The 27,193-nt window shown below is 57.6% G+C and overlaps 2 protein-coding genes and 1 long non-coding RNA gene across 4 annotated transcripts; 2 read left to right on the plus strand and 1 right to left on the minus strand.

Moving 5' to 3' along the window:
- Nucleotides 1-213: 213 nt before the first annotated feature.
- Nucleotides 214-2,280, minus strand: LOC142065986 (uncharacterized). The gene is made up of 3 exons (XR_012663586.1): nt 2,149-2,280; nt 748-798; nt 214-351 (listed from the first exon to the last, which is right to left on the minus strand). It is a non-coding gene; the product is annotated as an uncharacterized LOC142065986 (long non-coding RNA).
- A 1,565-nt stretch (nt 2,281-3,845) lies between these two features.
- On the plus strand, nt 3,846-16,241 carry WDR81 (WD repeat domain 81). Its single transcript, XM_075112874.1, is given in 17 exon segments — nt 3,846-3,965; nt 4,591-4,853; nt 4,855-5,007; nt 5,009-5,029; nt 5,031-5,171; nt 5,173-5,517; nt 5,519-5,684; nt 5,687-8,164; nt 8,457-8,564; nt 8,685-8,875; nt 10,787-10,977; nt 11,247-11,412; nt 11,593-11,758; nt 12,059-12,757; nt 12,929-13,074; nt 13,249-13,428; nt 14,431-16,241. Coding segments are annotated over 16 exon segments (5,730 nt in total). The 5' UTR covers nt 3,846-3,965; nt 4,591-4,601; the 3' UTR covers nt 14,758-16,241.
- Nucleotides 16,242-17,357: 1,116 nt separating this feature from the next.
- SERPINF2 (serpin family F member 2) lies at nt 17,358-25,347 on the plus strand. 2 transcript variants are annotated; one of them, XM_075112880.1, is made up of 9 exons: nt 17,358-17,453; nt 18,540-18,603; nt 19,348-19,407; nt 20,426-20,843; nt 21,148-21,291; nt 21,493-21,696; nt 22,503-22,645; nt 23,249-23,453; nt 24,280-25,347. In XM_075112880.1, the coding sequence occupies exons 2-9, from the start codon at nt 18,544-18,546 to the stop codon at nt 24,603-24,605; spliced, it is 1,560 nt and encodes a 519-aa protein (XP_074968981.1). In that variant the 5' UTR covers nt 17,358-17,453; nt 18,540-18,543; the 3' UTR covers nt 24,606-25,347. The 2 variants fall into 2 exon arrangements, with proteins under 2 accessions (XP_074968981.1, XP_074968982.1); XM_075112881.1 differs by lacking the exon at nt 17,358-17,453 and adding an exon at nt 17,922-18,085.
- Nucleotides 25,348-27,193: the final 1,846 nt, after the last annotated feature.

The following is a 27,193-nucleotide window of genomic DNA, read 5'->3' on the forward strand; positions in this document are numbered from 1 at the left end:
TTTCGGTCTTCTCTAGTCATCTCAGCATCACCCCACCAGCGAGGAGGACCCCACTTGACAGCCCTGCTGCCTGGCGACCCCCCAGGCAAGGCTCTGTCTGGAGGCTGCAAGGAGACTTCTTCATCCCGGTTGGGCTCACCCTCAGCCCTCAAATCCACAGGAGGCTGCAGACTGGCTCATCCCGGTCGCTCGGGGCATGGGTCCGGCTAACATCCAAGGTGCCGGTGACGAGAAGAGAGTGGCTACGTTCAACAGTTCTTCAACTGGCAGCTTTAGCTACTAGAGAAGGACATAAAGCTTGCCACTGAAGAACTGGTGCCGGTTAGCCAGGACGGGGTGGCGGGGCAGCACCTGGGGAGGGAACACACACATCAGAGCCAGGATCGAACCGTGCTGAGCTGAGACATCACCCAGAGCAGCCACCCCAGGTGGCAGAGCTGCTCCTCTGCCCCACCCCAGCACCAAATCCTGGTCCTCCTCCTCGACCCTCCCCCCAGGATCGCCCTCCCGTCGCAGGGGATCCAGAGGCAGCTCCGACCACGACTCTCCCCATCCCTCCCCTCTCCCAAGGCAGCTGGTGCACCGGCCCCGGCACCTGCAGCTGGCCCTAAAACACAAGCAACGGGCAGGGAAATGAAGGCCGTTTCTGCCAGAAAGTAAGAGATAAGGTAACGTGCTGCGGCAGGGACCGGTGGCTGCGGCAGGAGCTACCGCAGGTCGGGGTTAAGGCATTCCCCGGCTGCTCACCTCGGGCATCCGCGCTGGCAGGGTCCCACCTGGCCAGGGGCCAGCCACCGCCTGCCGGGGAAGACACTTTGTCAGGCGGCCGCCGCCACGGCAGCGCCAGGGGAATTTCGGAGAGTGCAGCCTTTTTCCCTGTCATTTTGTCACAGAATGAGGACGCCAGCCCCGGGGGCCTGCTGCGGGACCCCGCTGCTTCCCCTTCCACCCAGGGAAAAACCCCCTTTTCCACCTCCCAGCGCTTCAGCCGTGGGGACCGAGTTCTGCGAAAGCCCCGGGTGTCCGGCCCCGCTACGGGGGGGACAGACGGCCCCGGTGTGGGGACAGACGGCCCCGGGAACCCCGCCGGCTGGCCACCGCGGCAGCTGCCCCCCATCATCCTCCCGCAGCGTCACCCCAAAGGCACTGGGGATCCCGGCGGGGCCCGGGCGTTGGCGGGCGAAGGCCGGAGTCCCGGTGGGCGTCGTGGCGGGGGGCTGCGGGGCGGCTCACGGTGCGGGGCCGGTGGCGGCGGCCGGGGCGCAGCGGCGGCGGCGGGGCCTGGCGGGAATGCCGAGCATTCCTGGCGTGCCGGGTACATCTGGTCCGGATTCCAGGGAGCGGGTCCCGGCCCTGCTCCACCCCCGCCGGCCCGTGAATCAGCACCCGCCGCCGAGCCACCGGCCCCGCGGACCGGGGGGGCCTGCCCGTAACGGGAGAGCTCCCCCCCCGTCCCCGACGCCTCGGCACTGTCCGACCTCACCGGCGCTGGGAAGGGCCCCGATGAGAGCTCGCCCCGCCGATAAAGCCCGCTGTGCCCCCAGCGGGTGCCCCCTCCCGGTTTAACCGGGTCACCCCCCCTCCAAACGCCTCCCCGCTCGGTAAAACCAACTCCCCCTCCCCCCCAAAGGAGACAGCCCCCACCCCCGCTCCGCCGGTCCCTCCGCTCCCCCCAGGGGCACCCCGCCACCGTCTCCCCCGCCCCCTCCGCCGCCCGGGATGCTCCGGTCCGTGCCCGCGGCGGGAGCGGCCTCGGGGCAAAGTCTGCCCCGCCCGGTCCTGGAGTGAAGGTCACCCCCGGGGCGGCCACCGCCCGTCGCGGGGCGGCCCTGGCGGCGGCCCCGCCCGTCCCACCGGGACCCCCCACAGCGGGGGCCGCGCCCCGGGCCCGGCCCCAACCCCCTCCCCCCCGCCCCGCCGCCAGCGGGGGCGAGGCCGCCGGCCCCGGGCGGCGCCCGCGGAGCCCCGGGAGAGCAGCACCAAGCCGAACCGAGACCCCGCCACCGCCACCCTGTCCCGGGGAAAAGGTGACCTTCCCCGGCGGGAGCACCGGGCACGGCGGGGCTGTCCGGCCCCCCGGTCCCGCCGGCCCCGCGCGGGGCTCGGCTGCCCTTCGCGCCCCCCCGAGCGCGTCCCCGCCGGACCCACCTACGCGGCGCAGCCCGGCGGCGCCGCCGCCGCTCCGCTCCGCCCGGCCCGGTGCTGATCGCGGTGCCGGTCCCGGTGCTGCCGCCGCCGGCTCCCGTCTCGGATCAGCTGGCGGAGTCATGACGCAGCCACCCACCGGCCCCACCCCCGACCAATCGCCTCCCGGCACGGGCGGCACGCGCCCCGCCCCCGCCGCGCCCCGCCCCCCGCCGCGATTGCCGCTCGCTCCCGCCAATGGCGACCCAGCACTGCCCGCCGCTCAGCCAATGAGAACATAAAGCGGGCGTCTGCCCCGCCCACCCGGCTGGGGGAGCGGCGGGCTCTCCCCCCGGCCGACCGGTGGTTGCCTAGGGAACGGGCGGCCCCGCCCCGCCCCGCCGCGGGGCACGCCGGGGGGTGTAGTGCGGCGCGGCGCCCCCGGCCCGCCCCGCCCGCTGTGAGTTGGCATTTTCCAGAGGGTGAGGGAAATAGCGGAGGCGGGACGGCGCCTTTCGCGGGGCGCGGCCCCCCCCCTCGCGGGGCCCTGTCGCGCGGCCGCCTCGGCCGCCCCCGCCTTTCGGCGCCGCCGGGGCCCGGTGACACGGCCCCGGATTCCGAGAAGTTGCTCTAAGTCGGCGGCCAATCAGAAGTGAGCGCTCGCCCCGTGCACCAATGGGCGGGCGCGGAGGGCGGGGCCGCGGGAACTCGGCTGACCCCGATGACTTGGCAGAGCGGCGCGATGACTGGACAACTTCTTTAAAGGGGCCGCGCCCTCCCACGGGGAAGGCGGGGGGCGGAGGGCAGGGGCAGCCCAGCCTGGCGGCGGGGGCCCGCCGCAGCCCCGCCGCTCCCGCCCCCGGCCGGCTGCTGCGGGCCGAGCCGGGGGCTGGCGGCTGCGGCGCCCCTTTAAGGACGTTTCCTGCCCTTCGCCCCAGTAACAGCTGATTGCAGCCGGCAGGGGGTGGGGAGCCAATGGGCTGCCTCCACGTCCCGCCCACGTGACTCCCACGCGCTGCCGCCACCGCGCCATGCCGTCGCTGCCCGGCGGGAGCCCTCTGCGGCCTTAAAGGGGCCGCGCGGCTCCGGCTGCGGAAGGGTGCCCGGGCTGTCTCCGCCGCCGGCAGCACCGCACCCCGCGCCTGGTGGCAGAACCCGGTCCTCTGTCGGGCGGCGGCTGCGGGACACGGCCAGGCGGCTGCGGGACACGGCCCGGCTCACGGGGACGGGGGCTGGGCGCTGCCCCTGCCCGGCCTCCCCGGCCCCGCAGCCCACGGGGACCGCGCTGGGCTCCGCGGGGAGAGGGTGAGAGGGTCCCGGGGCGGGGGGGGCGGCGTGGCCCCGCTCCCCCCGCGCCGGCCCACCCGGCACTCACCTGCCGCCGGTGGGGTCCACCTGCCGCCGCCCGCCGCGGGGACCCCTTTAAGGCCGGCTGCCTCGTCAGCGCGGCTCGCCCGACTCCAGCTGACAGCCCGCAGCGCCTTTGACGTCACTGTGACCTCAGCCAGCCGCGGCGGCGCCGCCACCGCCGCGTCATGCCCCGCCGCCTGCCCATGTATAGGCACCGCGCCCCGGCCTTGCGCAACCGCCCGCTCCCCGTCCCCCCCGCCCCGGCGGCCGCTGGAGGGAGCCCGGCCCCGCCGCCCGAGGGGGGCTCCCGGCCCCGCCCCGCCGCTCCAGGGCCCGCGTCCCGCACACCCCCGCCGCCCCCCCCCGGGCCCCCCGCACATGGCGGCGCGGCGGCCGCATGTGACCGCCGTCACCTGACCAACATGGCCGGGGCCCGCGCCGCCCCCGCCGCCGCCGCCGCCCGCCGCGGCTGAGCCCGCCGCCGCCGCCAGGTAACGCGGGGCCGCGGGCCGAGCGCTGCGGGGCGGTGAGACCCCCCCCTTCCCTCTCCCGGGGCGGTGCGGGGCCCACCGGGACGCGCCCTCGGTGCCCAGCCTGGGCTCTGCCCCACCCACCCCCGGTACCGCGTGCCCGGCGGGGCCCGGGGCAGCCCCTCCGCTCGTGTTCCCCGGCTGATGGGCAGCTCTCGGTCTCCCCCCCGGGGGCTGCAGAGGCGCCATCATGTCCCCCCCACACCTGCAAAGGTCCCACCGTGTCCCCTTCCCCAGCTCTGTGGCTGTCCGGGTCCCATCACCCCCCCCCCCCCCCCCCCCCCCGTTCCCATCCTTCGCCTTGGGGCTGTGGAGGTGCCACCAGCTCCCCCTCCTCGGCTGCGGAGGTCCCATCTTGTGCCCCCCAGCCAGGGCTGGTCCCTTCTCAACTCCCACCCTTCCCAGATATAGCATCTTTTGAGCAAGCTCCTAACTAGCATTTTTTTCCCCAAGTGGTAATGGGGAAGTGAGACTTGCTGCGTGGCATCTGCTCGGCAGGGGAGCTGGGGCTCCCCCGGGGCGGGCAGGGATGGTGCTGCGCTCCTCTGCTCCCACTTGCCACCTCTCTGGGCCCTCTTTCTTCCAGCAGAAGCCGATATGGACGGCTTCCTCCAGAGCGTGGAGAAGGACCTGAACATCGACCGCCGGCAGCTGGCTGCCGCTGCCGAGGGGACCCACGTTACAGCCTTCGTCCCGGTGAAATGGCTGGCGAGCCTCAAAGAGCGCCGGGCGCTGCCCGGCCTGTGCCCACGGCCGGAGGGGCTGAGCGACGTGGAGGTAAGGACGTTCCTGCAGCACTCCGTGCAGAAGCTGCCTGCGGGCTGGACCCGGGTGGAGATCCACGGGCTCCAGAAGGGACCGGCTGGCGTACCCCCTGCAGGTGCAGCCCCCCGCCTCCGACCAGCGTAACGGCAGCCCGGAGACCCTGCACGGCTTCATGCAGAGCGTCGCCTCCCAGAATTACCGGAACCTGTGGTGCCGGGCTCACTGCCTCTACGCGCGGCCCGTACTGGCACGCCGACGCGCCCGCCCACCGTGCCGGCCCTGGATGCGCTGCGGGCTGCCCTGCAGAAGGCTTACGGCTGCCCCGTCCTTCAGGTGGGCAAGAGCGCGCCCGGTGCTTCCCCCGCCAAGGAGAGCGTGGCGGCCGCCAAGGGGGTGCCCTCCCTGCCCCAACGTGCTGCAGGCAGAAGCTCTGCTGGAGTCGGCCAGCATGCTGTACGTCGTCTACCCTTACGTGCAGTACTGTTTGCACGACATTGTGACTTTCAGCCCCGCCAAGCTCACCAACAGCCACGCCAAAATCCTCTTCCTCCTCTTCCACGTGCTGCAGGCCATGAAGGCTTGTCACCAGGTGGGTCTGGCTTGCGGCGCCTTTTCCCTGCGGGATGTGGCTGTGGACGAGAAGCTGTGCAGCCGGCTCCGCGTGAACTTCAGAGAGTACGAGGGGCCGAAGAAGGAGGAAGCGAATCTGGAGGCCGGTCTGGAACAAACGAGCGAGCAAAGCAGCGCTGGGCGTGCGAGGGCAGGGGGCGAGGTGTACCGCCTGCCAGAAGGACCTCCGAGACCTGGTGTTACAGTGGGTTCACGGGCAGGTCAGCAACTTTGACTACCTTATGCGTCTGAACAGTTTGGCTGGGAGGAGAATGGGAGACCCCAACTATCACCCGGTTCTTCCGTGGGTGTGGACTTCACTACAAAAAACGGCAAGTTCAGGGACCTAAGGAAATCCAAGTTCCGACTCAACAAGGGAGACAAGCAGCTGGACTTCACCTATGAGATGACCAAGCAGGCGTTTGTTGCTGGCGGGTTGAGTGGGGAGCAGCTCCATGTCCCCCATCACATCTCCGATGTCCTTTCGGATATCACCTACTATGTGTACACAGCCCGGAGGACACCCAAGGCAGTGCTGTGCTGCCACGTGAGGTCCCAGTGGGAGCCCAATGAGTACCCCGCCAGCATGGAGCGCATGCAGAGCTGGACGCCGGATGAGTGCATCCCGGAGTTTTATACAGACCCCTCCATCTTCCGATCCATCCATCCGGACATGCCCGACCTGGATGTGCCATCTTGGTGTAGCTCCTACGAGGAGTTCATCGAAGTCCACCGTATGCTGCTTGAGAGCCGGGAGGTTTCTCAGGACCTCCACCACTGGATTGATCTCACTTTTGGGTACAAGCTGCTGGGGAAGGACGCTGTCAAGGAGAAGAATGTCTGCCTCCATCTGGTAGACAACCACACACATCTGACGACTTACGGGGTTGTGCAGCTCTTCGACCAGCCGCATCCCAGGCGCATGGTGGGACCTGCCTACACACCCGCTGAAGCCCCAGCCATTGCCCGGCCTCTTCTCCAGCACATCAGGGAGACTGTGTTTTTGGAGGATATCCAAGGCCAGGTGGCAGATGTGGTTAACGGGCTGGTCCTGGAGGCTACTCCTAGTGAAACCACCTGGTCTGGGGAGAAACCCATCGCTGGTGAGGATGAGTTAGAGCAAGGCACAGAAGCCCTGGATTCGATTTCTGCTACTGGTAGAGCTGCTGATCAGCCCTGTGCCACTGCGCCTTCAGCACAGCCCTCCGCCCTCCCGGCTTATGCCACCGAAGGCAAAACCTCAGGTGTCCGACCTCTCCGTCGGAGCAAGGCAGGCGCTGTGGATCAGGTTCACATGAAGATCACGCTTCCTGAAGGCTTCAATCCACTCCAGGCCCTGGAAGAACTGGAGAAACTGGACAATTTCTTGGTTAAAGGCTTAAGCAGTGAGATGCAGCTAATGGAGCAGCCGTGGGAAGAGCCACCCTTGGGTCTCTCAGACCTCTTCCAGAGGGACATGCAAGCTTTGGGCATTCTGGTAGCTGAGATTATATTTGCACCAAGGATTCGTCCTTCAAAGCCTGATGCGTCCCTGTTGGAGCGGTTCCTGATGGTGCGTAATCTGTGTCGCTACCATCCCAAGGAGATCCCGGCCCCGCTCCAGCATGTGCTGCACGTCCTGCTGCAGCTGAGCGTGCCGGTGGAGAAGCTTCTGAAGACGAGGCTGGGCAAGGGCACGGTGCAGTTGTTTGAGTACAAGCCCATCTCCCAGGGCCTCCCCCCGCCCTCTCCCACCCAGCTCCTCAGTCCCTTCAGCTCTATTGTCCCCTTCCCCACGTACTTCCCAGCCCTGCACAAATTCATTTTCACCTATCAGGCAAAGAAGATAGAGGATGAAGGTCAGGGCCGGGAACTTGTTTTCCAGCTGTGGCAGCAGCTGGAGGGGATCCTTTCTGATATCACTCCGGAAGGCTTGGAGATTCTTCTGCCCTTCATATTATCTCTGATGTCCGAGGAGAATACCGCTGTCTACGCAGCGTGGTATCTCTTTGAACCTATAGCTAAATCCCTAGGCCCAAAGAATGCCAATAAATACTTGCTCAAGCCATTGATCGGAGCATATGAGACCCCCTGCTACCGCCACGGCAGGTTCTACCTCTACACAGACTGCTTTGTCGCCCAGCTGATAGTGCGCCTGGGGCTGCAGTCCTTCCTCCTGAACCTGTTGCCGCACATCCTGCAGATTCTCGTTGGCATTGAGAGCTCACGGGAGGAGAGCAAATCCCTCCTCGGCACGGCTGAAGATGATGAAAGTGGAGGGGAAAGCCCAGTGTCATGTGTGTTTGGGGAGGAGATCAAAATGGATGTGGAGCACAGCTCCGCTGCTCTCGACCTCCTCGACTACACCTCTGGTGTCAGCTTCCATGACCAAGCCTACCTGCCCGAGAGCGAGGACTTCCAGAGTGGCCTCTATGTCGGGGAGTCCCTGCAGCCGCAGGAGCAGGAATCGCTCAGCCTTGGGCGGCTGAGTGACAAGAGCAGCGCCAGCGAGGTGTCCCTGGGAGAGGACAGACCTGCGGACGGGGATTCCCAGAAGGACAAGAGCAGCTTGAAGTCGATGGACAGCAGCCAGGACCTGAAACAGAGCGAGGACTCGGAGGAGGAGGAAGAGGAGCACGATGAAGAGGAGCACAATGATGCTGCGGTTGATGCAGAGCTGACGGTGGCCGTGGATGCTGGTGCCTCTGTGGATGTCACGCTGGCTGATGACAGCAGCGAGCCAGAGGATGGAGAGGGAGAGGAGCTGCCAGATCACTGCGATGACAAAGAACAGACAATACTCCTGGGTAAGACCCTGCTAGTGCTGAGCCTTTCTGCCGAGCGTGGCAAACATCCAGTAAAGCAGCGAGGGGGAGAAGGGGAGAGGCTGGGAAGAAGTGGGCCCAAATTTGGGGGTTTCTGTGGTCCCAGCCTGGGGACAGCAATGAAACCAGTGTAAAAGGCCAGGTCTCCACGAAGGCATGTGGATCTGAGACCCAGGGAGCTGCCTGCGGGGCAGGCAGGGTCTGGGCAGCAGCCAGGTGATAGCTAATCTGTGCTGTGCCAGGCTTTGTCCTTGCAACTGTTTTTGTTTTGCAGACACAGCCTGTAAGATGGTGAGGTGGCTCTCAGCCAAGCTGGGCCCTACCGTCACGTCCCGCTTCATCGCCAGGAACCTGCTCCGTCTGCTCACGTCCTGCTACATTGGTAATATCTGCTCCTCGCAGCCCAGGTCCCGGGGTGGGCTGTGCCCCAAAGCAGTCTGCTGGGCGCCTTGCGGCTTGGCGGTAGCCTGCTGCTTCAGCTCATGATGTTGTCTCTGGGCAGGCCCCACCAGGCAGCAGTTTGTACCAAGCAACGACGAGAATGGTCCCCTGAGTACAGGAAATATCTACCAAAAACGGCCAGTGCTGGGAGATCAGGTGTCCAAGCCAGTGCTGGCCTGTCTTGTGCACGTGGCGTACCTGTACGGAGAGCCTGTCCTCACCTACCAGTACCTGCCCTACATCAGCTACCTGGTTAGTGTTGCCTTTTCTCCTCTTCTTGCGCTTGCTGGGGCAAGAGCTGTCTCTAGGCGCAAAAGGAGGATGCACAGAACATCCTCACCAGGAGCCTCCCGCACAGAAACCTGTGCTCGCATGAGCTCCGTCGGGGCCGGAGTGGGCTGAGCAGCTCTTGCTGTGCTGGTGCGGCCAGAAGAGGCACTTTCAGCCCGGCTATGAGCTCCGCTCCGCTTCCAGCGAGGCGCGCGGCTGCGTACGTGGGCCTCGCTCTCGAGCGAGCCTCGTCCGCCGCAGATGCGCGTCGGGCTGCCGCAGCCCCTCCTTCCCCATTCCAGCCGGGGGCTTTCCCTGTCGGACCCTTTGCTGGCGAGGGCGAAACCGGAGAAAGATGTTTTCTTTCGCTTTGCTGGGCGAGCGTGCCGGAACGGAGCTGGCACGAGGCTGGGACTGTGATAATGGGCAGGCGGAGCGGCTCGGGCTGCTGTGGGATTGCTGGAAAAAGTGTTTTTAGAGGCCTGTATGGGTAGATAGGGGATGAACTGGGGAGAGGCGAGAGGAGGTTTTTCAACTGTATAAAAAATACTGGCAAGACTTTGAAACTTTTCAGCTTGGAATTGATAGCTGAATAGCAAGAATAAAATGTGTGTAATGCAGCTGGTTGAAAAACAAACCAATTTTTCATCCAAAATGTTTCTGAATGTTTTAAACAGGCTTATTTTTCATATTGCTCCCTTTTTTGGTGGCTATAAACACTTTGGTTATGGATTCGTGTTTAAATGGAAAACTTCAATAGCTTTTTGATAATTTAAACATAGAGGAAAAGAGGCCACAGCTGTTCATTTAAAGAAAACAAAAAGGCATTGTCAGTTTTTCCAGTGTTGAAGGGGAGATTTTTCAGGGGAAAAAATCCCATTTTTCAGCAAAATCATTCTCCACCCAGTTGCAATCATAGCTCCAGCTGTTCTGCTTCGCTTTACTAAACGTATTGCCTGGGGGCCCTTGGGGGGATTAATACCCCCGTGAACAGCATTTGGCAACCTGATATTGAAACGATGAAACTTGCAGGTCACAAATAGGATAAAGTCAATCCGTCTTGCAGGATTTGGCAGGGTCGATATTTTGTGAGAGGAAGAGCCTCTGTGATGAGCTGGAAGATGGCAGGTGTACAAGAAATATAGCGGAAGCTGGGGATTGTTTGTGGTTTTTGTCGTTGGCTCTCTCTTCTTGAGAGTTTTGGTTCATCTAGGAGTTAGGAAATAGGACAATCTAGAAAGAAATCCTTCAGCGCTGCTGCCGCTGTCGTTAACTCTTTGGCACTCCTGTAACCAGCATTGGTACATTGTCAGCAAAAAAGGATGCGCTCTTCTGCCTAATGATGTTGTTAACAGCTGGATTTCTCAAAGTCAGCAGCAGGTTTGCCCATAATTCGTGCAGGGACTGTTCCTCTGCAGTCTGTGCATCCAGGCTCAACATAGCGTGGGATGAAGACACCAATTCTTGCTTTAAGTCGCATATATGTAATAGGCTTCCCCGCTTCCTGAGCTGACAGGCGGTGCTCTGCGGGGTCCAGGCTGCTGATGCTGCGGGCCAGTCCAGGGTTGTCTCTCTCCCCTCTGAGTTTCCCAGCTGTGGGAGCATCCTGCAGGGAGATGGCCTCTGGAGGATGCCTGCAAGCACGGGGATGTCATGCCCCATTCTCTCTGGGCTCGTGCCTTGTGCTGGCATCCGTCTGTCACTTTTCAGGCTCATCCCCTGAGTGCAAGACATGAATCGCTGTTGAGACTCAGCGCTCGGGTTCCTCTCCCAGGGGCTGTGACCAGCACTACTGTGCTGGATTTTGAAGCTGAGCTTGGGCAATCCTGGGATCACCCTTGATGTGTCCTGCGGGGAGATGGTGGCCCTGGCGCTGAAGGACTACTTTTGCAGGTTACGCCGGGCGGCGGGGCCGGTGGTGGCCGGCTGAACAGCCGGAAGGAGGCAGGGCTCCTGGCTGCTGTGACGCTGACTCAGAAGATCGTGGTATGTCTCTCGGACACCACGCTCATGGACATTCTCCCCAAGATCAGCCAGGAGGTGCTACTCCCGGTGCTGGGCTTCCTCACTTCGCCGGCTGTCGGGTAAGCACCGCGGTCTGCCGTGCCTTCAGCCAGGACGGGCACAACTCCAAATCGGGGATTTGGAAATGGTTCTGTGAGGGTCTTAGTGCTCCTGGGGTTGTGGGGCTGCTCCTGCCCCGATGTGCACCTCCTTGCACCGGTACACCGCATCCTCGTAGAGCTTGTGCTGCTCAAGACCACCTGATAACACGGACAAGGCAGGAAGCATGAAGCAAAGGCAGGGAAAAGGGAGATGTAGAGGGCAAGCTGGTAATGGATGTCCTCTTCAGTTTCCCCAGTGGTGCCCAGGCCCGCGTTGTCCTGTGCGTTAAGACAATCAGCCTAATTGCCTTGATCTGCCTGCGGATCGGGCAGGAGATGGTGCAGCAGCATTTGAGTGACACAGTGAGAAACTTCTTTGGGGCGTTCTCACTGCTGCAGGAGCTGGAAGACCAGGTCAGTGATGTGGGGGGGGTCCTCCTGCCATCCCCGAGTACCCAGCCGCAGGACTGTGGTGGGCATGTCTGCGTACACCAGCGCTGGCGTCAGCAGCGTCCATCCCAGACTGTGTTTGTGTGATTAATTGTGTGGTGAGAGCATCTGGTCTTGAGTATCTTCCTGTTTTCTCTTGTCCAGGGGTTGACAGCGGAGTCGCTGAGCAGCTGTGAGGTGCCAGTGATGGAGGTGCCCCTCTCAGACGGGAAACTGCTGGCCCTGGATCCGGCCGTGCTGATGGAGTTACAGAAGGTGTTTAGCCCTGAGATGGCCTACATCACCTACATCCCCTTCTCTTGCCTGCTAGGTACGGCTTGGCCACCACCTCCTGGGATTTGTGAGAGAGCCCCGTGCTCTGCACACGCGTGGCCTGAACTCGGGGGCAGTCAGAGGGCGTAGGGCTGCCGGGGGAAACACGTGGCTTCCCCACTGTGGCTTGGTCTGCTTGCTGGGTCGGGAGCCCGCTGGGCTTCGGGCTGCTTTGGCTGGGAGGGGCTTGTGGGGGACGCTGTGTTCCCCACCCTGTGCTGACCCTTGCTCTCTTGGTGATGGTGGGGGATGATGATGGGAAAATTCCTTCCCTTGGAGCCACATTGTCTCTCTTCAGGTGACGTTATCCGGACGGTTGTGCCCAACCACTCGCTGGTTGAGAAGCTGGCCAGTCTCTACCTGGAGAACGTGAACCCCAAGAGCCTGCAGGTGGTTAGCCTGGAACAAACGCCGAGTGCGGCGGGCTCAGACCAAGATACACGAGGGACTGAGCCCTTCTCTAGCCACCATGAGGACAGTCACTCCGGCACCTTTGGGAGCGTGCTGGTAGGGAACCGCATCCAGGTCCCAGTGGACACGCAGCGTGAGGGTCTTGGCTTACTTCGCCTCGGTGCTGGCACTGATGGCTTTATTCCCAGCTCATCCAGCGAGGAGAATGCCTTGAAGCATGACCTTCCTCGCAGCACCCACATGCTGTGCGGGAACTGGCTGGCCTACTGGCAGTATGAGATTGGGGTGAGCCAACACGACCCCCGCTTCCACTTCCACCAGATCAAGCTGCAGAGTTTCTCAGGGCATTCAGGGGCCATCAAGTGCGTGGCACCGCTCAGCAGCGAGGACTTCTTTCTTAGTGGTAGCAAGGACAAAACCGTCCGCCTTTGGCCCTTGTACAACTACGGGGATGGGACCAGCGAGGTGCCACCGCGCTTCACGTACGCGGAGCACAAGAAGTCAGTCTTCTACGTGAGCCAGCTGGAGGCATCGCAGCATGTGGTGAGCTGTGATGGGACCGTGCACATCTGGGACCAGTTCACGGGTAAGAATGGAAAGGGCGAGGGCTGGTTGGAGTGAACTGGTCCAGCCCTTAAAGACAGAGGGGCCGTACTGAGTTTTGTTGGCACCTGATAAAAACAGTGCAGAACTGGAGATCTGCTGCGTACCTTCTCTGTACATCTACTGCTGTAACTTCTCTGTCGTGTTTTCACAGGCAAACTTCTCCGGACTTTTGATGAATTAGACAGCAAAGTCCCCATCACAGCTGTGACCACCATGCCGCCTCCCTATCACAGCATCTCTGTGGCCAGCGCAGACTCCGTGCTGCGTTTCATCGATCACAGGAAGCCAGGACTACAGGTAGGGAGGCTGGTGCTCTGTGAGCCACCCTGCTCCATCCGTGTGCTTCATGATGTGGTCGTGGCTGGCCCAAAGCCAGCTGTGACGCCTCCACGAAAGCCAGCTGGGCCTTGTCCCCTAAACGCTGGTTCCCCTAGATCTTCACCTCCCCAGTAGCTGGACTCTCTCTTGCAGCACGAGTTTCGCCTGGCCAGCGGGGTGAGCGCTGGGCTCATCCGCTGCTTGGCTGTCAGTCCTAACGGGCGCAGTGTAATGGCTGGCTTCTCCTCTGGGTTCATCGTGCTGCTGGACACCAGGACAGGACTCATCATGCGGGGGTGGCCTGCCCATGAGGGAGACATCCTGCAGATCAAGGTGAGAGGTTCCGCAGGGATCAGGGTGGGGGGCTGCTCTGTGGGCCTCGTCGATCCTCTGGGGTCGTGCGGAGCATCCTTCTGGCACACACTGATTGGCAGGGCTTGTCTGCTCCATCCTCTGGGTGTTCTTCCATCCTTTGCTGTGTCCCTAAGAGGCTGCTCAAGCTCTTCTGCCCCATGGTTTGTGCTGCAGGCGGCTGTTCTTGGTCCAGCCTGTGATAAATGGAGATCGGCCCTCCCAGGTGTCAGTCCCTGCTGAGCAGGCCTGCAGCAGGGGCAGGGAGGAGACATGTCTCCTGTGAAGAAGCGAATGTGTTGCTTTCTCTGCAGGGCTCTCAGCTCCCCTGGGAGAGTGTCGCTCTAATGAATAACCCTTGTCCATATTTACCCGCCCTCAGGGAGCAGTGTTGGGGCTCCAGTGTCCTCGACCCAAAGGCAGGTTAAACAAAGTTCAGCGGTGTGGTTTGTTTGCCTTCTCACTAGCTCTCCTAATAAGCAGCTCCAGGCTTCTCCTACCCTCGGCAGTATTTTCTGCCACGAGAGAAGCCTCCCAGTTCCTTTTTCTGGGAATGAAAACAGTTTGGCAGGTGGTTTGACAGAGAGGGAGACTGCATGATGATCTCTACCCACTGCAGTAATAACAGATGATAAATTAGTTGTGCTGAGTATCAGGATGTTGTCGAGAAGAGGCACAGCCCATCTCTTGGACACTTTGATAGCACTAGAGGAGGTTGCCAGCTACAGAGAGTCCTGTAGCTTGCGGTGTCCACCTGGGTGCCTTGTTAATACTGCTCTGTACCATCGGTTGCTTGGAAATGGCTGGGGCTGTCCCAAGGGATTGCGCAGCGACTGCTGGATTATCGGCAGCTCCCTGCTAATCTCATTTCCAGGATGAGGCTGGGAGTTTTTACTGCAGGTAAAACTGTCACGAGAAACAGGTAAAACTTTTGAAATCAAAACCAGAACTACTGTTGGTTCACTGGCCTTTCCTCTCCTGCAGGCTGCAGAGGGCAATGTGCTAATCAGCTCCTCTTCGGATCATTCCCTGACTGTCTGGAAGGAACTGGAGCAGAAGCCTTTGCACCACTACAAATCTGCCTCTGAGCCCATCCACGCATTTGACCTCTATGGCAACGAAGTGGTCGCTGGCACTGTGGCCAACAAGATTGGCGTCTACTCCATGCTGGAGTCCTCAGCGCTGCCCATCAGCACGACCAAGCTGAGCTCGGAGAATTTTCGGGGTACGCTGACCAGCCTGGCGGTGCTGCCCACGAAATGCCATCTCCTGCTGGGCTCGGACAACGGCGTCGTACGCCTCCTGGCGTAGCCACCCCCGGCCCCGGAGCTGGTGGCTGTCCCGCGGTGCTGGTGGTAGAGCTGAAAGCCGGCAGCGTTGCTTACGGAGGAGGCAGAGCGAGATGTTTCTGACAGAGGATGCAGGGGGGAGGTGTACTTGTTAGCGAGCACTCGGTAAAGCATCTCTAACCTCTTTCTGTATCTTTAAAAAGAAAAAAGCCATAACTGAGAAACCTCCACTGCTGCTGGGAGAAATACTGAGCGTTGTAGGTCACTGTCACCCCTGCAGAGAGGCCTGGAGCTTTCCGTACCGTGTGTGCCTGATCCCCAGGGACTGTGAGCTGCCTTCCAGAGTAATGTGGACCACAGGTATCCTCCCTCCTTCACCTAGCTATCCACCTCCTTCAGCTAGGGGGTCAGAGGTGCCCCTTGACAAGAACACGACAGTATAGCTACTGCCGTCTGCACTTACCCTTCACTTCCAGTCCTGAACCACTGAACAGTCTTACTTATTAGGATAGCATAAGCCGGGCTTGGGAACTGCTGCCTTCGGAGCTGCGTGGTGCTGGGCATCTCCTCCTCCTGTCTGTGTTCAAAGCCCAGAGGACGTACTCTATTAACTTCAGGTTCTGCTGGCTGAGTTAGAGCCTGTATGGGAGGAGGAGAGGTTAACTAGAGCAATTCTGCTGCCTTACTGGCTCCGGGGCAAGGACTGGAATGGAAGTCAGCCAAGGCACAAATCCCATCTGCTCCGCTGCTCCATTTAGGAACGGGCTGCTGCGGAGGGACAGTTTGGGATGGGAGCATGACCTTTAGGAAGGCCAGAACTAGATGCTTCCATGAGGATTTTGGCTTCTGGAGCACTAGGGTAGGGATGGACTGTTGTTGGTTCCTGCCCCAGCAGCATTTGTGATTATCTAAGGCGTGAGGAATGCCCTGTGCACCACACACTGGCAGTGTTCCTCAAGAAATTCTCCTTCTAATCCTCTCCTTTGTGCTGGTTGGACTCCTGGGGAAGACAGGACAGCAAAAAGGTGCTAGGTTTGGTCCCCTCCTGCCCTTGTAGGGTGAGAGCCAGGAGGCATGTCCAGCGTGGTCTCCCTCCGACCTTCCCTTGGGGACAGCACCTTCTGTTCCCACCCCAGAGGCGAGGAGATCGCTCTTTGACCCAGCAGCAGGAGCCGTTACCTCACATCTATTGCAGCCCTTTTCCCATCCATCCTTCAGCCTAGGCAGAGCCAGTATCCGGGGAGTGGGAAGCTCTTACCTTGGGCAGAGGAGGAGCATGCTCTGGGTTGTCCTGGGAGGGGAAAGGGCTGTCGTCCAGCAGCCAGTTCCTCTGAGCCACCCGCAGTTGGGAGGGCTGCCCTCTGCTTCCAGGGAGGGCGGGGAGGTGAGCAGTCGGCCCTTGCTATCCTTCCCTACCCGAGGGGAGCTCTCAGTCCTGTGATGCCTATTAACCATTTGCAATAGATGTAAATACTTACTTCTAATAAACTCTTTGGAAGCGATGCAGAGACGGGTGTGTGTGGAAGCTCTGTGCTGGGGGGGCCCAGGTGCGGTGCGGGATGGGGCTGGGTGTGCTGGCTGCAGCTCTCCTGCTCTGGCAGCCAAAGCTAAAGCTCTGCATTCGGGCACCTCCTGTGTGCCTGGGTGAGCTGGAGGAGGGGTGCTGTGAAGATGCCCTGGATGTAAGACAGGGCTCTGCTGCACGGGGACTCGGATCTGCTTTCCGAAGGGAAGTAGCTCCCCATGTTGCAGCGGCGTGTCCCAAAGCAGTCTCTGGTTGCAGAGCACAGACCTGTCTCCTTTCCACTCCCCCTCACTGCCTGGCGTGAGTTTGGGAACCAAGAGCTGCTGCAGGGAAAGGATGGCTGCAAGCGCTGCGTTCCCACTGCTCCCGGGTGACTCCTCTCGCACTGAGGACATGGGCAGAGCCAGGAAGCATCACCACTGCTTCTGCACAGGGCACAGAACGGGACCGCTGGGGTTCTGCCCGTCCCCGAGACTTTCCCTCCGTGCCACAGCGGTGCGTGCGTGCGGAGGAGCCCGGCACCGGGGCCAACTCCCCCGGCAGGGCTCCGGTGCGTGCTGTGCCCCGGAGGAGGTACCAGCTGCTCTTGGCTCAGCCCAGCCGGAGCATCGCTGCCTCCCGCTCGGCTACGCAGCCACGGGGCCTTGGGAACCTGCCATCTGCTACAGCCGGTGCCTCGCACTTGCTGCAGCAGAAGCAGCTGGGATGCAGGGAGTAAATATCTGGGGGTTTCTGCAGTGAACATTCCAAAAACAGAGCGAGCCCTGTGGCAATAAATACCAAGCCCTATGTTTTCACTAAAGGTTCTGAATAAAAGAACACCTTCCCAGCACAGGGAGTATGTGGAAAGCAGAGACACTACTAGGGACGACTGACCTCGCACGTTACTTCTGCTGATGGGAGTTTTGGAGCTGGTGAACTCAGTGTTAACACTGTCCTGAGGGTACAGCAGCCCAAAGTGCCTCCCCACCTCCAAATGCACCGCAAATTCACTCTTCTCCCCCAAACAAATGTTTAACCGGATGCTGTAGGTCAATATTTGCCTGCCAAATTCTCAAACAGGGGGTGGTGCCGAAGGTCGCTGCCGGCGGGTGGGAGGGGTGGCCTGGACCAGAGACAGCGTTTGCCCCACGCAGAGCTACCGGCTGGGCTAAAGCAGGTGCCAGCTCCAACGGGGACACGGACAACCCCAGGTAAGGGGCAAATAAAGCAGGATTTGACAGTAAATGCGGGCTCTCCAATAAGCAGTACTGTTTGCCTGGGAGAGGGGGGGGTGAATTTAGCAGTTAAAGGATGGGCACCACAGGGAGGGAAGGGGTATTCAGGGTTTTGTGCGGCTGCAGGATTTGGGGTGAGGGGGAATGAAATGGCCTCAATTTTTTCTTCTTCCACTTGGCAGCTGGGGTTGCAGCCCAGCAGTTTTGGGTGAAAGCAAGGACTGCTTGGGGAGTGGAAACCAGCCCCAGGAATTAAGTGTATGGCAGCTGTTGCAACGGCTGGGCTTTGGCATGGAGGCTTTATGTTAAAAAGAAGATATGTTAATTCTGCTTCAAAGGGAAAAGTGGCTGCTTGAAGCGGTGGCCAGGGAATGGGTGGGGTTTCATCCATGGCCCTGGAAGCCCTGCTCCTGCTGTCCCGTACAGGAACCGGAGTGCGGGGGTGGGAGAGGCTGGGTTTGCCAGCCAAGGGGAAGGCGAGTGCTGGGAAGGGGAGGACTCTTTATTCCAGGACATATTACTGAGAAACTGCCCTGGTATTGCATTTTCTACCTGCAAAGTCCCTCCCAGACAGCACTTGCTGAGTGCCTGCAGCCCCTCTGAGGCAGGTTAGTATCCCTTCTCCCAAGAGCTGAGGACGCTGTGCCCATACCTTGGTGCTTTGCACAGGAAAAGGGCAGAGGCTCTCGTCTTCTCCCAGAGGCTCCACGTGTGCAGGACTGGTTAGGGGAATGCCGTTTGCAATCCAGAGAAACGAGGGTGACGGGGTCAGAAATGCAGGATCCGAGCCCGAGGGTGTCATGTAGGAGCCTGGCTGTGGTTACAGCTTTGCTCCGGTGCAGCTCCCTGTTCCTCTCCAATTTCGCTGCCTTGGCGTTGGACCCAGGAGTCCTGTGTAGTTTCTTTGCAGCATTGTTCATCTCCCTATTGCTTTCTGCAAGCTCCTGCGCCAACCTGTTTGGCCAGGTTGATAATGTTCTCCCTGTAGACCTGAATAGGCTCCGCTTGCTGCTGCCAGGCAGCTGGAAATAACTTCTCTCTCGGCCGGTGCTTCTGTTCCAGAAATATGGTGTTCCTCTGGGGTCTGTTGCTGCTCTGCCTATCTGCTCTGCACAGTCACCTAAGGGTAAGTGGCCTTGCTCCCGCGACGGCAGGGGCCTCCGCGGTGCAAGTACAGCCAGCAACAGGCAAGGGGAGCAAGGTGGCTCTCCTGCACCAGACCACGGGGCAAATACCGCCGGCTGCTTCTGCGTGAGAAGCCCTGGCAGGCAGCCTGGCGGAGGACACTGCTTCCCTGCTACGGGGTTAGCCTATGCCCCGCTGCAGCAAGGTTTCTAATCTCCTTTTTCCCAGCTGAAAGAGCTGCGTATATTTTCATTATTCAAGTAGATTTCTGCAGAAAAGCTTTGGAAACTTGGCTTCAACTGTATTAAGTGACCGTGACCTTCAGGGGTTAACAGGAGGTTGTTTAATAACAGCTTTTTTTTCCCTCCCATTTTAAATCTGGATCCCCGTCAGATCTGAGATTGCAAAACCGCACTGCTCACCCTCTGGAGGATACGTTATTTTGTACCCTTCTGGCCTGGTCCCTTTCTAAACAAATCCAGCCTTTGCACTCTTTCCCAGCCCCCGCTGGCTTCCGCCTCCCCTCGGCGGACCCCGCTGCCTCTGGGTCTGCGTCCCAAAGCCCTGCCCACGCTGCGGCCATGCGAGCACTGCTACAGCCAGGCTGGTGCCAGGCTCTGACCTGGCCCCACGGCAAAGTGCTAGGAGTAGGAGCAGAGAAGACTGACTCTGGGAGCTCAGAGGAAATGATCTGGGACCTGATTTTGCTTCTTTGTTGTTGGTTTGCTCTTTTTTTCCCCTACAGTTTTCTTCGGCACATGCCATTGAGCAAAAGCATCTCTTAGACAAAGATGGGGAGCTGAAGGTAAGCAATGACCGGTTCCATCCAAGGGGACTGAAGTTATGCTGTGGCATTTGCAATGGTTTTCCAGTTTGTCCGAGACAGGATGAGTCCAGGCAGTGCCATCCAGCAGCGCCAGTGCAATGAGAAAGTCCACCTTTGAGCAGGCTTCCCTCCCCGCCTCGCTCCCTGCTGCTGCCAACGCCGCGCTCCTTCGTGCGGGACACTCCAGCCTAAATAACCGGGCTGGTGTGTACCAGGATTGGCAGGTGGATTATTTAATTTCTGGTTGATAAGGGGTGATGAAGAAAACAACTAGCTCTCAGGGTGGCAGGGAGAAAGACCCGTAGCCAGTGCTACCCACTGAGCCCGGCTCCGACAGTGCAGCACTCCTGCAGTAGAGGAACGTCGTCCGGACGCCGGTGGGAACAGAGAGATCTGAGGAAAAAAGCATGTGTTTAAGACCACGCAAATGTAAGGACAGTAGCGGCAGTGCTATAGGCTAAAGCTTAGAAAACTGGAAAATGAGGAATTTGGAGAGAAAAGGGATTGACTAGAACAGAGAAGTCAAGATGAGACAGATGCCTGGAGGAGGCTTTGAGCCAAAATGGATCAAGGCTGTGACAGCAGTCGAGGCTCTGACCGATGCATGAGGCAGATCAGCAGCTCTGAAATATGTGAGAGGAGGCGGTGAAGTCAAGGTTGAGGATGACGGATCTATAAACAGTGAAGGCACAGGACATGTCACCCTCAAAGCATGCCCGTTGGGCTTGTTTGCCTGGGGCAGGCCCTGAAAGCAAGTGGAGGAGGAACCACTGCAAGACCCTCACTCAGACCATTTTCCCAGGATACAAGACCTTCTGTTTTCCATACTTATTGAGGTGCTTTTATTCTCAAGGCTAAAAGGCCTTGGAGAAAATGCACCACCAGAGTAGAGAAGCTGGAGACTTTTCTCAACCATTCAGGTGTGCAGTAAAACCCATGAGGGACGGTAGCGCCGTGCTCCTCCTTTCCCAGTGCTATCCTTCTCCTTTCTCCCCAGGGTATGAAAAGTGCTGGAGTTGCACAGTCTGCTCTGCTGGGAGCCATCCCATCGCTGCCGAATGCAGAACTGGCAGACAATACCTATGACAACTTCCAGGAGGTCGATGAACCCATGTTACCGTTCACCACCGGCTCGCCAGGCACGAGGGATGGCTGGATCCCAGAAGAAGAAGCCATATCTGTGGCTGCAGGCTGCCGTGAACAGGAACCGCATGGGGAAATGGCCTCTTCTGAAGAGGAAGGAGAGGCTGAAGACAAAAGCTGTGAGATGACTTGGAAGAAGCGCCAGAGACTAGCAGACGGCTTGATGAGATTCAGCATCGATCTCCTGAGGGAGGTGCAGCTGGAGTCCAACAGGACCAACGTGATCCTGTCGCCCCTCAGCATCGCCCTCGCCTTGTCTCACCTGGCACTGGGTAACTCCTTAGTTACAAAAGCACCGTTTCCTGCCCTCCTCTGTACCCTCCCGAGGCGCTAGGAACCAATGTGCAAAATGCAAAGATTAAATACAGCACCTTCCGCTTAATCTTGCTCCTGCAGCTTTAATTAGGTACGATTACAACTGAAGCTGCCCTCCGTGGCCCTGCTGAGGCTCCCGCTCTTGGGTTTCTCCAGCCTCCTTTGTCAGGCACAGCGTTTCTAACAGGAGGCAGCTAGAGTGACGTCCCTGTTTTCTAATACAGGGGCGTGACCTAACAGGAATTTGACTTTGCTTTTTAGGAGCAGCAAACCAGACAGAGAAGCATTTGCTGGCGGTGATGCACCTGGAGTCGGTGCCCTGTCTCCACCACGCGCTGGGCACCCTTCGCAGAAGGCTCACAGAACACGCGCTCAGCTTTGCATCGCGCCTGTACCTGCAGAAAGGTGAGAGCTGGCACCGGGGGGTCCGTACTGCCGTAGAGTAAAACTCTCGGTGACAGAGTGATGGAAGCCCGCTACCGTACTGGGAGAAGTCTCTGCTTTCCTAAGCACTCCTCCTGCGGAGTGTCACGCCGCTGGCTGGGCCGCTGGGCAAGGTTTTTTCAATGTCTGCTGACTTCATGTGGAATTCTTCCCCTCTGCCAGGATGTGAGGTGAAAGAGAAGTTCCTGGAGGATTCAGAGAAATTCTACGGAGCAAAGCCCCTGACCCTTTCTGGGATCAGTGAGGATGACCTCGTAGCCATAAACGAGTGGGTAAAGGAAGCAACTAATGGGCAAATACCCACCTTCCTACAGCAGCTCCCCGAAAACACAGTGATGCTCTTGCTCAATGCACTCCATTTCCATGGTGAGCTCCACAGGCCTTACTTCTAAAGAGGAATAGTCAGAAATCTACTAGTTTTCTGCAAGCGCGGCAGCTGAATGGCATCTCCTTTCATTGCTTCCTGCTAGTCAATCTGCTGTTCCTCTTGCTTAGATTTCTTTGCAGTAGTGATTCCCAACTGCTTCACATGTGCTAAAAATGTTACTTGACAGCAGAGCCAGAACGCAGCAGGTGGAACCTGCAGTATTTTTGCCTCCTGGTTGAGGATCCCAGACTGTGGCACATCACTGCTCGTCCTAACCAGGTCACACGCAACTCACTACACACCCAGCACAGAGCTCGGAGGCAGCTCCTGCGGATTTCTTTCTGACTACAGCACAGTGGTCAGGCACATCTTCCCCTTTTAACTCCCTGAGGGTTGTGCATTGAAACACAGACCAAACGCTTACTTCCAGTGTAAATCTGAAAATGTTTTACCTTGGTCTTGGAGCACTTTTTCATGCTACGGAGCACAAAAGCAATACTCTTCATTTTTCAAAGCGCAAACATCCATTACTTTGTCTTCATAGCCTTCAGTAATCTCCCACGCTGAGGCATGAGGGTTAATCCTTGCTCTTTTTGTTATTCCATAGTCCCTTTCTGGCAGATAAGAGCTTCCTGCTATTAGGGCTCTTCCAGCCTTGGTACTGACTTGTCTTCGCTGTATTTCTACTTGCCTGGTCACTACCTGCCTTGTTGGAGAGCTCACGACAGGACACGTGTCAGCTAGGCAGTTTCTGGTTCCCTACACAAATTTAACTTTGTTGATTTCTAAACTTCTGTTTTGATAGGGTTTTGGAGGAATAAGTTCGACGCTAGCTTCACTGGGCCAGATGTGTTCCACCTTGACAATGAGTACATGGTCCCGGTTGAGATGATGAAAGCCCAGAAGTACTCCCTGAGCTGGTTTACACTGGAGTCCCAGGACGTTCAGGTAGGGCTCTATTAGGAGCACTACAGGTTTTGACCTTCCAGCCAGACCTTCCTCTTGGCATGGCATTTTACTGACTGCAAGTATCCCCCCCGAAAACCAAATGTCATTTAACAGCTGTAGCACACAGAAATTTCATAAGCATCCTTTGTCCTTGCTGCTAGCAAGAATGTTGAGTCTTCACTCTCAATCTCTAGGAAAACCCACAGAGAGATATTCCCACCAAGTGGGAATTAATGGGAGTTTTACAGCCCCGAGTTAAAAAATAAATGAGGAAATACGGAAAGGAATTCCCTCAGACAACGTCCTGCTGGAGCCCTTTGGAATACAGCTACTGCCAGAGTGGGTACAGTGTTTGTGCACGTGGGCTTCCACCCTGCCGTTGTTCAGTCTTTGCCAGTCAGTGGCTGAATACTCAAATCTAATGCTGCTGTTCCAACAAACTTTATCCTCCAAAGAAATCAGACACCTCCTTCCCACCAGGCTGTTTTCGTCCGATAGCTAGACTGGCTCTGTAGACCAACTAGAAAAAGATTAAACTAAAAGTGTCGCTTGCTGGACTTCCCTTCCTCTTCCATAAATTCTTCCTGTTGGTTTTATTTCCAGGTGGCCAAGTTTCCCTTTAAGGGTAACATGAGTTTTGTGGTCATTGTACCAAACCAGTACACTTGGAATACCTCTCACGTGCTGGAGAACTTCCCTTATAAACAGCTGTGTGGGCTCTTCCCCAAAGAGGTGCCCACCACAGTGAAGATCCCCAAAATGGAACTGGACTACCAGCTGGAACTCAACAAGGTCCTCAGTCAAATGGGTAAGGCCTCTGACAGGACTTGCACGGAATAAGTGAAGCTGATCAATCTATATGGCATCTGTTCACTGACACTAAAAACTGCCATCCTTGTTTCTGAAGCTGTGCCTCACAGCTTGCTCCAGGTAACATCCAAACTCTTCCTCTCTTGTTCCTCTCCTCCTCCTTACTCGTTGCTTGCCTAGCACCAAATGATTTGCTCCGACAAGAGGATACTATGGAGAAGGCAGCATTCACAGTTCCCCACAATCTTTACGAGTTCTTCCTATTCCCCTATGTGTAGCCAAGACTGACTTCCTCCCATGCGTCACCCTTTATGTCTTACTTTGTCCTTAAGCGTAGCATCCAGGACATAGAGACTGCCAATAAAGAGAGTGCAGATCACCAAACCCGGAGCTGAGAGCTAACTGAAGCACCATGCACTGCATTTCCAAATGAGAATAAATGAAGAGTTCACTTTGTTTTGCAGAATTGCTTAAAAAAATAACCTCTGTAAAAGTGTTTCGAGCCTAGCAAGAGCGAGCCTTCAGACTTGCTGCTGCTTTTTAAGGGAGGCTTTAAGTTCTTGCACTACTATTCTAAAAAAGGTGGACAAAGCTTGTGAAAACTGTTCTCGTGTTGGCATCCTCAGCCCATCATAGAGAGAGGGGCTGGGGAACCTGGCTGGACCGCAGCTTTTGTTCCCGTTGCCTGCCATTTCACCAGTGCTCCATGGTGGAGAACACACGTAGCAACAGATTAGGGAATTGCTTTCTTAGGACAGCTTTGAGAAAAACCAGAGGTGGTGGCACCAACTGGGAAAGGTTAACTTAGTCTCATTTCTCTGCAGGCCTGTGGGAGCTGTTCACAAGCCCAGATCTCCACAAGATCACAGATGAGCCTCTCTTTGTATCCAGTATCCAGCATCAGTCTACCCTGCAGCTTAAAGAGGACGGGATGGAAGCATCTGCTGCTACCAGCATCGCGATTTCACGCTCGGTCTCTGCCTTCAGCCTTGACCGGCCCTTTCTCTTCATAGTCTTTGAAGATGAAACAGGCATCCCGCTTTTTATAGGCAGTGTCCAGAACCCTAACCCCAATGCCACTCCCCAGACAAAAAAGGCACAGGACTCGAGTGAATCAACAGATGTCGATGAGTACCCCGTGCCCAAATAAAAGAGGAGTAGAGCCTAAGTGTTCTGGGACTGCTACCTGACCCTTTGGACCAGCTGAGAGAGGCCTCCCGTCCTTGGAGACCTCCCTCTGAGGCCACAGGAGGCAAACGCTTGCTGCTTCCCTTTACAGATCCCTAGAGACCAGTCCTGGGGTAGCCCATTCCAGCCTTGACGAGCTTTTCCAGGCTGGGGTTCCCCTCTGTTGAGCCTGAAAATCTTGCTCTGCCTGGATTTCCCTTCCAGGGCTCTCAGTCCTGGGAGGGACATTTCCTTGTCCCCAGACTCATTAGAGTCTTTATTAAGCTGTTATTAGAGTCCTCCATAGCCTGGAATCATCATTAGCATCTGGCAGCTTGGACAACAGCCAGAGATATTAATATGGCTCTTCCTTCCGCAGTTCCCGTGAACGTCTCCCTCAAAGTGTTCCTCTGAAAACCATCTGTACTCACTTAGAAAACGACCTCTAGATCAACTGGACTAGTAACCAGTTGTCTTCTCCTGGATGTGTCACAGCCATTTCCAGGCACAGGCTCTTTTTCAAAGATTCCCTTTTCCCACTCCTTGGCTATTAGGATCTGTTGTGGGAGGGTCTGCAGTGGGAAACCCCTTTGGATCCTTATCTCCAGCCCTTTTCCTGGGAAACTCTAGGTTCTTGGGTAATGCTAGATTGTTCAAGACGTATTTTATAACGTGTTTTTTAGTAATTTTTATGTTGGCAGAATAATAAAGAGTAAAGCAGAATATATTTGCTTAAGGTGTTGCATTGAAAGACCAAACAGGGAAAGGAAAAAGGCACAGAACTTGAATAATTGCCAAGATTGGGAGGGGAAAGAAGCCTGGGTGTGATCGATGGAAGGCTAGGAGGGGCTCCTGCAAGGGATCTGCTTTTTGCTACACCCTGTCACAGAGGACAAGAGGGATTGCGAGGTGGAATGGCTGACCTGAAAAGACTGTCCAAAGACCGAGTCCAATAAGCTTTGGGCATCTCACCTGCAGGGCGTGCAGGGAACACCGACTGGGTCAGAGCTGGCTCTGTGAAACGGGCGGAATTCCTTGAATTAGGGCACGAGCTCAGTGGCAAATGGACAGGAGGCTATTCCGCCGGCGAGCAGCAACGCAGTGCTAAGCGGTGATGTGACAGCTCTTAACCTTTCTCGTGGGCAAACCCTGACCACTCCTGGTATCTACTAGGAGGTTCCAAGGTGCTGGTCTGGCATGTGCTATCTGCGGTTTGTCCTTCCACTGGGATACTCCTGGCTCCACAGCACAATGCTATGGATGGCTGGGAGAGCTTCCAGGGGAAGGAGGGGCCCATTTTGATGCGCGTAGCTGAATGTCACTGCTTTTGCCCTCTTTTGGCAAAAGGCTATGTCCCGTCACAGCTTCACTTTTGTCTGAGATGGGGGCACAGCCCCCCGGGTCCTTGTTCTGAGGTAGCAGCGCATGTCTGAAATAAGCTGCCGTGAAGGAATCTTGGGAACCCTCCACCCAACCAAACCACCCTACCACTTAAAAATATTAGTCTAACTCACCATAGCCTGCCACGCTGCAGCTATTTCTGTACAAAACAACTGCTGTCCATAGGAGAGTCTGCTTCCGAACTCCCTCGGCTTCTGGGTAAAAAGGATGGTGCTCTGTTTTGCAAAGTAGCAGTTACAGAGCACAAGGGCCATCCTTCTGGCAGTGTTTTCCTCACTCGGGAAGTCTGCCTTCCCTCAAAGGAAGGAGCAGAATGCTTCTGGGAGCCTCTGTCCCTGAATAGTCTGCACCATCTGCTGGAATAAGAGAAGGACTGACTCACTACCCATGAATTTTGGGGATACAGGAGACTTTGGGGAATAAAAAGTCCTGGCTCGAACCTGCAATTACACATTTCTTGCAGTCTAAAAGGGGAAAATCGGCTAAAGATAATGCCTACCCCTCTAACCAATGCAATGACACGTACCCTTCAAAAAGAGGGTGTAATTACGGGGCCATGTAATTTTAACAAGTAAACCCACAAGAATTCAGCCCTACTATGAGGGCATAGCTCTAGCCCACAGGGAACATTTTAGTTTATTTATTTATACAGATTCACTTCTGACATTCAGCAAATCCACCCCATGGCTTAGGTAAGTCTCGCTTTGGCTACTGCAAGCTCAGCCCTAACCTCCCTGAATTCCGCCCTGCTGCGCTGCAACCCATGCAAAATTTGAAGTCTAAGTCTTCCTTTTCATGCCTCTGCCCTCCAGCTCTCCCTCTTCTATAAAGTTTTTCCCCTCATTTGCAGTTTCATGAACAGATTGGTTCTTATTTCCTATTTTCCATCGTTCTGCCATCCCTCCTCCTCCAAGCTATTCTTGTCAAACTCTTAATTTCATCTTCTCTGACAGTACAGCAGCCCTCCATGACTGTGCTTTGCCCAACAAATTGTAAGCTACACCAACCTTAAGACTCTTTTTCGCTCCACCGGCTCCCCAGAAGAGGCAGTTTGTAAAACGCAAAGGACTATTAATGTCTCTGCTCAGGAATTTCCACTCTGCATTGCTAAGCTTTCATTTTGACTGAGCTCTATTCTGAAAAGACATGACTAGCACAGCGCGTCGGCTC

This window comes from Phalacrocorax aristotelis, chromosome 18 (genome assembly GCF_949628215.1).
Source record: "Phalacrocorax aristotelis chromosome 18, bGulAri2.1, whole genome shotgun sequence".
Taxonomy (NCBI): domain Eukaryota; kingdom Metazoa; phylum Chordata; class Aves; order Suliformes; family Phalacrocoracidae; genus Phalacrocorax; species Phalacrocorax aristotelis.

Excerpts from the sequence above, each read along its gene's own strand:
- SERPINF2 (XM_075112880.1), top strand. The coding sequence starts at position 18,544 with ATGGTGTTCCTCTGGGGTCTGTTGCTGCTCTGCCTATCTGCTCTGCAC. Across the intron at positions 20,844-21,147 it reads CTTGTCTCACCTGGCACTGG|GAGCAGCAAACCAGACAGAG; the intron begins GTAACTCCTTAG and ends TTTGCTTTTTAG. Across the intron at positions 23,454-24,279 it reads CAAGGTCCTCAGTCAAATGG|GCCTGTGGGAGCTGTTCACA; the intron begins GTAAGGCCTCTG and ends ATTTCTCTGCAG.